An 11236-nucleotide genomic window follows, 5' to 3' on the forward strand; every position below is an offset into this window, starting at 1 on the left:
TTTACAATCCTATTTCATAAAATAACAAAAGGAAAACTCCACGATGGTGTTATCAAGGCTTTCAGAAAAAGGAAAACAGAATGATGATGACAGCCAGAATAGAGAAAAACGTCAAATGTACTCTCAGCACCATAGCATTGCATTAGAAACGCCTCACATAAGCGCTAATTAATTTTTTTTAATTTGATGCAAAGATGATATAATACATTCATATGTACATATAAATGTTCATACATTTTATTAAAATTCTAAATATTTAAGGATTTAAGATGCCAATAACCGTTACAACACAAAACGCGTCATAATAGTCTTGTGAAAAGGGTCCATAAAGACACTTTGTGGTTTCAGTAATAAATAAATAGCATCATAAATAGCTGTTAAATTGATGGAAAAAGTCAGTCATATGACATTTCAGAGATGACAGATATACCTTGCCAGGATGGTGTCCTCTAATACCTTACTCTGTTTACTCTGCTGTCACAGTTTGACTTGCTGTTACTTTTGCTTAAACCTTAAAAGCACATGCATTTCTAACTGCACAGCTGCTGTTTGTTACATACATAAATTGCTGTTCAAAGGTTTGCAGTCAGTAAGATTTTATTACATGCTGTTACATTGATTAAATTAACTGATTTGTAAATAAGATAAAATATAATAACAATTTTTTAACAGCAAATCGATATAGTAGAATATAGTAGGATCATGTGAATTTTTTTCATTACTTCAGTCTACAGATTTGGACCAGAATAGAAAAGTACATTAAACATTACAATTAAATTAAACTTTTTTATTTGTTAATTTAGTATTTAGCAGCTTTATTGATCATAATCTTTTGAACAGCAGTGTTATTAATGGGTTTTTATTCTTACGTAAAATCTTTGTTGTTATAGTGTGTTATAGTGTCAAATCTTCAGTCTTTGTGTTTTGACATTTGCACATAACCTGCTTTTTAAAAATCCACAATTTAATGTCTACTTTTGTCATTTTACTTTTGAATTAACTTTTGTTTTTTAGTGCAACACAATCTCACAACAATTTGTAACTTTTTGATTTAGTGGCTAATTCGTATGAATTCTTACAATCTAATTTGTACAATTTAGTATGATTTGCTCATCCCCCAATGACGGTTGGGTGGAGTGAGGTGTCATGCCTCCTTTTTAAAATCGTACAATTTCGTACAACTGAACACATACTAATTCAAACGAATTAGCCACTAAACTGGCAAAATGTAAAATACTTAGTTTTCTTGTGAGATCAGGCTGTTTAGAGAGATGTAACCAAATCGCCTGAAGTTTTGTCTTACTGACTATTTAATATATTGACTATTTTGTTTAGTTTTTTATTATTAAACATTGACTATATTAATTAGTTTGTCATCATCGCATATTTAATAATGTGTCATTTTCTGTCTTCTGTGGAAGGAAGATGTTTTGCACAGTGTCTGAGCTGCTCTTTTCTGCTCGGTGACGGTGAATTCAACCTTGAGGCTGTGCAGCTCTGATAAACAAAGAAATATATTCATAAACTCTCACCTAATAGGCAAATTACTATGTTTGTAAACATTTAGGATGCACGCGCCGCGAAGTTGCAGAAAAAACGGGAGCGCTAGCATTTACAGCGCGGGAATGACATCCTAGCGGTACAGAGTTTGTTGTTGTCTTAGAAATAAGTTATATTGATTTACATATTATATATGTCAGTGGTTCTCAAACTTTTTTTTACCAAGTACCACCTCAGAAAAAAGTTGCCTCTCCAAGTACCACTATAACAACTAGCATTGAAATACAGTAACGTAGTTGGGCTAATTAAGCAGCTACAGCTCTGCACAGCTCAAAAATTAGACAAGTTAATTCCTATTATTAAGAATATGTATGACTGTCGGCCACTTTGAACATTATAAATAAGTTTAACATTAGCTGTGCTTGCAGGTAAAAAAAAAAAAAAAAATATATATATATATATATATATATATATATATATATATATATATATATATGTTTAAATTAGAATGTGCTTTTAAAAGTTTATTAAAAAGGGCACTGTTATCAAAAACTAATAAGAAAATGTGTACAAGTTGTAGTATTAATGTTTAGTAGCCAGTAGGCCTATGTATGTCAGAAAAGTGAGTGATTAAATCAACACAGTGCTTAACCAATTCTTACGTGTGGCAATTCCGGGATTTGGTGCGAATGAGATCACATCTTAAGTGAACTGTAAAGTTCGCTATATACCGACCGTTGTTTTCAAGCAGACTTTGGTACCGGGAACAGACTGGTGTGATCGTGGCTTCAGGGAATAGTCAACACTGATCACATCAGTGTTATCATACACGTCAAAAGTTTAAAAGTGTGTTCATTTTAGTCTTTTATTATTCAGCAATTCCTCCGTGTATCACTAAAAGGAAGCCCAAGTTGCGCTAGTGGTAAGTGTACCACAGTTTGAGAACCACTGATATTTATTATTTACATAATGCTTTCAGCGTATTATAACAGCTCTTTACCCAGTGAAGAGCTCAGTGATCCAGTGAAATTAATGTTAAAGTGAGCGGCGATCATCTGACAGGTCCATTTGTGATAGTACCCTCCTAATGAATATTGGACAAGACGAAATGGCCAAACATCCAGCCCCAAATGTACAATCTCATTGAAGCTCTAAGTGTTTTTACAAGAGAGAAGTTAAAGACCTACAAGTTTTTGGATTCAAAACTATGTAGTGCTAAAAATCGAGGTTCTGCCTAGTCAAAGACAAGGGAAAAAAAGACAGAGCTATACAAGGTCTGGGTAATCATCAACAAGCAAAACTGCATTTTGACAGCGAACTGCACCTCTATGGCAGAGTATGTGAACTTAAACATAGAGGGAAAGTTGGTTTTATATTCCCACATTCAGACTTTCTCCTTAATAATATAATTTCATAAAAGTTTTTTTTTTTCATAAAAAGCGAAATCATATTAGCAGCCAATGACTATCAAAGTGCAACATTGTTCACAGTCAAATAAACAGTGTTAATGTTGATTTCAAGTCACACTTGCAGGTTATTTCAGACCAAATATTCAAAGTGCCGTGGTAAACAATATAGGGAGTGTCACAAGTTGATTGAATGTGTGAATATAAAACCAAGTTTACCCTAATAACTTTAGGATTTTCACGTTTTATTCTAAGCATTCAGTGTCGGCAGTTTAATTAACCATAAGTAACTGTTTTTGCTGAAATCATTGGTGCAAACAAAAAATAGTATCAGCATAGCGTGAACTTAATATGAAATGAGAACTGCGGAGTCGAGCATTTTTAATTAGGTCGTCACTTCATTCAGCTCCCTTTTAGCCAAAGACGTCTGCGGTTGGCATTAAAACCAGTGTGGTGTATGGTAAAAGTTAAGTTTTCTATTTTTGGACTTTTGAATTTGGCATCCTACTGCACAACACGACATGTTTGCTATTGCAACCAGTCTCTTTTTTGCAATTTAGGTTAAGAAATAAAAGCAGTTCGTTTAGCAGAAGCTCACCTCACACCAAACACTTGTAGAAGTTTTATATTTCAGTTTAATATTTTTTTATGCACGTAATCAAAATAGCGATGTGGAATATTGTCTTTAAACATTAAATGACAAAAGAATGAATGAAACAGTAAGTCTGATTGAATGGAAATGAACAGCACTTTTTAGTTTAATACAAACATGCATGCGTGAGAGTTTTGATGCAGTGGAATATTTATTCTTCAAGATCTAACTGTCAGTTGCAGTCAGCTTGAAATAAATAACACTAAACGCCAAATCCGGCTTCAAATCTAAGCATATTTTGGATCAAAACTGGCTTCAAAATCTCATTGAATCATGACCCCAAGAAGCAGGTTGAGTGAAGTGTTGTCAAACTGAATTGTGGGTCCTTCGAGTTGTGATTGGCTGTTAGAAAGTCGATAGAAGCTTCAGACGCCCTCTATCAACCTTTAACGCCAATTCACTGCGCGCTCAAATTTTAATATATATAAAAGAACAGCTTGGGACATTCTGCTCTTTATCTTCCACAAGTCAATCATGCAGGTTTTGAAAAGGTCAATGATTTTCACTTTTAGGTGAACTGTTTCTTTAAGAGCTGCATTATTGACTTCCCAATGAAGGGATTTTTTACTTTTTTTACTTTTTCTGTTGTAATTCAGCTAAAGACTCAGCTGACAGAGACGTTGTGTAAGCTGGAGACGGAGGAGAGCGAGCGACAGAAAGTGGCTGGAGATCTTTATAAGGTAAACCTTTAGATTCAGGAGGATCCTTCTGTTGGTCTTCAAGAGGTAAAGAAGCAAGCTTGTTTATTATTAAGTAAGTCCCTCATTGTATGTTGTGTGTCTTGGTCAGGCCCAGCAGTCCCTGGAATTGATTCAGGAAGAAATTGTAAAACAAGCCGGCCAAGCAGACCTGATAGAGACCAGCGGACTCACACAGATGGTGAGAACCCTTTTAGGTTTTATATTTTAAAAAATATATATAATTACAAAACAGTGTACTCTTCTGTAATGTTGAGACTTTGTAGATTGTTAAATGTTAATGGATTAGTATTGCTTTATGAGGACTAAGATAACCCCTATATCTTGTATCCGTTGATCTTGTGCGATCTTTTTGACATGTTTTCAGGAGGAGATTGACCGTAAGGAGAAGATGACTGCAGGGTTGAATCAGACAGTACAGGAACTTCAGGAACTACTTCAGTCTGTTAATAGACAGCTTACCAAGGGACATGAAAGGGTAGGATTTTATTATGTGTTTGTTTTAAATGTTGTTTTTTTTTTTGTAAATAACGGGATGGGTTTGAACAATTCAAGCATATAGTCCTCATAATCTAAAATTCGCTCAATTCAGCCAAGATTGTTAGAGACTTTGTTTTCAGTATTTTAAGCTGAAACCATGAACCTGAGTGATTTGGTAGGCCCTGTCCACACAAACACGGGTATTTTCAAAACTACACTTTTTGAAAATAAGGTGACTGAAATCAAAACTTTCTGAAAACTCTGGCCAGGGTGAAGATTTTCAGAAACTGGGTACAGTGTGAACACTACAACTGAGACCCTGTTTACACTAGTGCCTTTTAGAATGAAAACGATTCGCGTCCACACTAGCGTTTCACCCAAAGTTTCTGAACTGCTCTCCGTCTACACCAAAATTCTAAAAATGCACATCACGTGACCACACACACTCTCTGGCATGCGCTGCAGCCCATCTAACCAGATCAGAGTGTTCATCAAGGATCTCCCGCTGGATCGAATCTCACTATATTTGTAAAACGTGATATTTAATTCATCTTATTGTCTATGCCTAACAACATATTCCCTGACTTTGGTCTTTTGAATCTATTACTTGTTCTCGGGTAACGTGTTTTGGCTGAGCACAAAGATAAATTAATAATAATTAATGTAAACACATACATTCTGTATATTGAGTAATTGCTTGCCTTTATTTCCTATAATGTATAAACTTATTGTACGTATACTTTTATAATGGCCATTATCAATTATTAAAACTGATATTCAGCAAAAGAGACGAGGTATATTTCATAATTTCAATGAAAATGAATGGAGGCTGTAATGTTAGGCTCCGTTTTGTTATAAATACACATACAGTGAAGATGACGTTCATATATGCAGCACAACGCCTCAACAAGTTGCTAATATCAAAATGAAAATAGCAGTTCCTTATGTTTTTATTTTATTGTTAAGAAAGTGAAACAATTTAGCCAGTGTGATGTGAGTAAGGTTATACAGTACATCGTTCCCTTTAAAGATTTACCCGATATTACCCGGGAGTCTCTTTTCTGTATCAAACTTGCTAAGTCTGAACTTACAAGAAGAGGATGCAGAACTTTGACTGTGTAGGCTACTTGATATTGAGGAAAAGCCCCAATCAGAGAGGCAAATGTCGGCAGCCCCACCTCTGTTTTCAGATGTCTCCGTTTTCCCCCATTCACACTGAGACGGAGCAGCCGCATTTTAGAATCAAACGGCCTCTTCAGTGTTTCCAAAACGCTCTGTTTTCGGCGCTCAAAAATTCCGGCGTAGTGTGGACGGATGGCGTAACCGTAGCAAAACTTATGCGTTTTAGTTTGAAAACGGGGCCTGAAGTTGATGGCTCATGACATCAGCATTTTTAATGTTTTTTTTTATTATTTCTGATTGGCCAACATTGACTCACCAAACGTGGAAGAAATGAAAGAGGCTAATTATGCACGTTCGCGACAAACACAGCACAAACTTTTGCACCATGGGGTCCACCTCTGTTTGCATTGACTTGTATGCAATTTACTTGTAAAAATACTTAATTCTCCATTTGGTGTGAAACCTGCATAAGAGCGTTATTCATGCTACCTGTTGGTTCTGCATGCCCTTAAAATGAATCACTCCTGATTCACACTGGGCATTAGCTTCAACGCTTCCCATTCACTTTGAAAGGGTGCTGTCAAGCTTTGCCGAACTTAATAGTGGATCCAATGGCGGTGTTCTCAGCAGCGTTGCTCCCTGAGGATTTTGAAATTGCTCAACTTTTCCAGCACCAACGGAAGCATCAGCCAATCAGATTGCTTTATGCAAATACCCCAACTCGGACAGTAGCCTATTGCGGCCTAATTTCATAGGCTGATGCCGCTATGATAATCGCATCAGCACCAAGATTCAGACACGCCCTCCGTCAAAGTTTTGACGCTGAAGCCCTGTGTAAATAATTTCTTTCCTTACATGTGTATATAGTGCTTTTCTGAACACTCAAATTGCTTTACACATTTTTAGGGGAATCTCCTCATCCACCTGGATGACACGACGGTAGCCATATTGCGCCAAACCACACACACCACACACCAGCTGATTAGTGGAGAGTAATGAAGTCAGTTATGATATGGGTCCATGAGAGACAGAGGCCAGTGGGCAAATTTGGCTAGGATGCCGGGGTTAAAACCCTTCACATTTTTGAAGGACATCCTGGAATTTTTAACAACCACATAGAGTCATGACCTCAGTCTAATGTCTCATCCAAAAGACGGCTCAGGTTGAGCGCCCCTGCTGGTCTCACTAACACCACTCCCAGCAGCAACCTAGCTTTCCCATGTGGTCTCCCATCCAGGTACTGACTGGGCGCAGCCCTGCTTAGCTTCAGCGTGCGACCATGTGAGAGGTACAGAGTTGTCAATAAAGGTGAATCTGACATCACATTGCATTTTTGCATTTTCATGTGGACTTTAAATGAAGGCAGGGAAAACTCTTGTTTATTAAAAATCCTAGTGTACGTGTGGACATGGCCTTATACTGAGTTATTGGCTACTGGTACATTGAGTCAAAAAAGACATATAGGCAAAACAAACCGAATACCTGAGCTTGTGTGAATTGAAACTATCACTCAGAACTGAACATTACTTATAATATTATGTTTAATCCACAGCCTCAGCTTAAGTTTTGCAAACAGTTCAACAAATTGGTTATTTGTTGCACAAACCATTTTCTTAAAATCTTAATATAATGCCAAGAGAGACGTTTACTGATTTTGATTTGCCTGTGTGTCTTTTATTCTTTTGTTTTTATTTAGACTCTCATAATCTCAGTAGCTGTTGACTTTTATTGTATTGTATTTTATGAATTAGAGAGGAGCAGGTTTATTTCTATAATGAAAAAAATTTGTCACCTACTTCTTGTAAGCTTGAGACAATTAAATTGATGACAAATTGTTACATTTTTGAGGGTAATGATGCCTTTAAATTACACATCTTTTATATTAAAACTAGGGATGCACTGAAATTAAATTTCTGGGCCAAAACCAAAAATTTTAGATTCAGTTGTTTAAAACCCAAAACTAAAAATGCATTGTTATAATTGTTTATTGTTTTAATATTTAATAAAATGTATTTTTTAATTGAATAACTGAAAATAGCTGAAAATAAAATAAATGAATTTTTAAATTCAAAGAATTGAAAATGTTACTTAAATTATACAGATTTTATACTGAATCTGGAGGCATTATTCAACGTTCCCATGACAGCACCGTAGCACAACTGTATGCAGCAGGAACAAATATACTACATAGAAATGCCTGTCAGCGTATTAATTGAGCAGACTTTGTTTTGACCATTAGTTATATGTGTATATGAGCAGAATATCAAGCTATTTTGAACTTCATGTGTAAGCTACTTGACGCGCTCTTGCTTGTCTGCCTTAATCAGTGTAGTAACAAACCGAAAACTAAAAATAAAATTTTTGACAGCCAACAATTCTGTTCCTCCCTATTATAAATTGTTTTAAACTCTTTTCTAGTTTGTGCCTCACAAATTATTTCACTAAGTGAAGTTCCACAAACTAATTTTGAGAGGAGCACGTGAATTTTGAGAGGAGCACGTGAGGATCGACTACAGCTGGTCTTATCACTAATCATTAGCTAGCCTATCGGATCATTCCAAAATTACAATAAATATCCTTCCTAAACTTCATTCCCTATCTTCGTTTTGGAAAAGCCCCCCTCTATCCTTCCCTTTTCTCCTTCTCAATTCTAAGATTAGATGACATGGCTGCCTCTCAGCGGGAGGGCCAATGGTTTAAGTTCTAATTGAGCCAGTCGGCACACTCTGCGTGAAGTTTGCATGTTCTCCCCGTGTTTATGTGGGTTTTTCCCGGGTACACTGGTTTCCTCCCACAGTCAAAAAACGTGACATAAGCGAATTGTAATAATAATCCCACGCATACATCAGTGGTCACCAAACTTGTTCCTGGAGGGCCGGTGTCCTGCAGATTTTAGCTCTAACCCTAATCAAACACACCTGAAGAAGCTAATCAAGGTCTTACTAGATATACTTGAAGCATTCAGGCTGGTGTGTTGAGGCAAGTTGGAACTAAACCCTGCAGTAACACCGGCCCACCAGGACCGAGATTGGTGACCCCTGGCATACATACTATATCGATCCTCAGAGAAATACTCTATTAACCAAAGTGTAGTTGAAACAAACTGGGGGGCTCTCAAGAAATAGCTGCTCTCATATTCCTCCAAATGCTCATTGACCAGGCGGGAACCTTGGGCTCATCTATCTCCAAGCTCAGTGTTCTCTCCTGGGAAAGCATGCCAAACCTGCTAACATCGTCAAGCATTATCTAAGTGTGAAATCTTGAATAAAGCATATAAAAATAAATACATAACTATTATTACACATTTATAAATCAATTACTAATCAGCTGTTTTACTCTTTCTGTTTCAGGATGATGGGGATAAATTATACTCCAACTATAAACTGTAATGAAAAACACGACAGTGCGCTCTGATAAAGCCACAAGACTTCATACCAGAAAAAACATCAGATTTCAGCCCTGTTTACTACACCTGCTCAACCAGCTGGTCTCCAGTTAAACCAGTCCAGACACACTCCAAACCTGCTGTCCAACCCTGACTATAAAAGCGTGAACTCAGTGAATCCGGATCCTTCCTCGTGGCATTCCTCCTTTTCAGTAGACAAAGGCATCCGCTAGACGACACGGTTAGACTCGCTCCTGTTTCGTTCCACGCTTTTTCAGTCCCGATACTTTGAATACTACTGCTTTTTGTTCTGTTAGCTCTCTTTGACCAGAGAGGTTTTTATCCTTTCGTATAAAGAACATTGAGGATATTTGTGTTGTTTTAAATGATAATAATATAACTGTTAGGATCTACTGACGCTCACTTATGCGTTTTCAGCTCTTGCTTTGAAACCCTAAACTCAGAGGCACATGCCAGAGATCCGTTTAAACCAATAAATGCTTTTCCTGACTAATGATGCCGAATTTAGTGACTGTTTTCCTGGGGGATGTTTGTGATATGCGGGTTGAGTCTACGCTAAATGCCATAGCAAGCAATTGTTTCAAATGCTGCTCAGACAAAGGCATCCTCCTCGTCTGTTTTCATCACAATCTATATTCATGCTAATTTCATTAACACTGTTATTATTTTTTTTTTTTGTAAAACAGGAGACCGGTAATAAAAGGGATGCTTGATTAAAAGCACAGCATGGTTCTTTATTCTATTTTAATAACTTTTTTCCAGCACAGGCTTACTTTATATGTGTGATTCAGCCTGCATTTTTGTAAAATACATTGCACCAGATTTGTTGCACATTTCAGATGTCAAATCCACTAGAGGGCGCTGTCTACATTATAACTAGGGCTGCAACAATGAATCAATAAAAATCGATTACTAAAAGGGTTGGCAACGAATTTCATAATCGTTTCGTTGTCGCGCGACACAGGGACGTTTGATTATTAATAAAACACTTTAGTTGAGCAAGAAGTGAACATGGTCTCTTTCGTGCACTGATACAGAGTTTAGCACCTCATAGACAGGGATGAGGAGGAAGGGAGTTCAACAACAGGGTCCTACTTTTGTTCCGTTTTGAAGTGCTTATTTTTTACTTGTTATCCAGCTTAACAAGCATGACAAGTTATCGTTAGCACGTTTACCTTTAGAGCTTTGGAGCGGTGTCTGGTGCTGAGGCAGAAAGAGCTCGTGCTGAGCAGAGCACTCAGTAAGGGACCATCGAAAAAAGTGCTTCTGTGCTTTCCCGCTGAGAAAGACGTGTCATTTTATCACAATTATGCAGCGTTTTGACCGCCTAATGCTTAATTTATGTTTTAAACATGTAAATACACACAAGTACTAGTAAAAGAAAACATTTCTAAAAGTTTGTAAAACAAACAAGAGTCTAATAATCTATTCAAATATAATTGTGTTTTATTTGTTTCAGATACACATTACACATAGTGAAAGTAACTAAAGTTGAATCTACTCCAAGTTCACAAGCCACTTACTTGCATGTATTTGTGGAGTAACTGGTGAATTAGGTGCTCAATCCTGCGTGTTCTGCTTTTTATGAATGAGGGATGCGGGCAGCTGCAAGTAAACGTAGCAACGACCATCTCATGTTATAGATCACGATTACTTACATGTTTGTGTGAACTGGTAAAAATTCTGTTTGAGATTATGGGCACTACCATACACCCGGCGCAATGTGGCGCAAGACGTGACCCAAGAGTTGTTTTGAGGTGTAGCACCACGCTGTTTATATAGCAAATGCATTTGCGCTCATATGTGCGCCCATCACTGATCTGGTCTAAAAAAGCAGGTGTTCTGAATTAAAATATTAAGGATATATATAGGATATAAATTTAAAGGATTAAAATATTACAAAACATTATTTTCTAGCCTACATGAATTTAAAAACCACTGCCTTACCTTCTTCATCTCGGGAGGCTTTTTC

The 11236-nt window shown here is 36.8% G+C and overlaps 1 protein-coding gene across 9 annotated transcripts in view; it reads left to right on the plus strand.

Moving 5' to 3' along the window:
- The window catches only part of ktn1 (kinectin 1), a 75757-nt gene extending 65771 nt beyond the window's left edge, over positions 1-9986 (plus strand). For all 9 annotated transcript variants that reach the window (XR_015512463.1, NM_001309329.1, NM_200081.2 and 6 more), the window contains 4 exons: positions 4155-4238; positions 4348-4437; positions 4624-4734; positions 9209-9986. Coding sequence is in view for 8 of the 9 variants with exons in the window: in NM_001309329.1 (NP_001296258.1) it covers positions 4155-4238; positions 4348-4437; positions 4624-4734; positions 9209-9247 (324 nt within the window). In the remaining variant the exon portion in view is untranslated. The remainder of the gene's footprint in view (positions 1-4154; positions 4239-4347; positions 4438-4623; positions 4735-9208) is intronic.
- Positions 9987-11236: the final 1250 nt, after the last annotated feature.

Source organism: Danio rerio, chromosome 17, assembly GCF_052040795.2.
Source record: "Danio rerio strain M-AB ecotype USA chromosome 17, GRCz13ab, whole genome shotgun sequence".
Taxonomy (NCBI): Eukaryota; Metazoa; Chordata; class Actinopteri; order Cypriniformes; family Danionidae; genus Danio; species Danio rerio.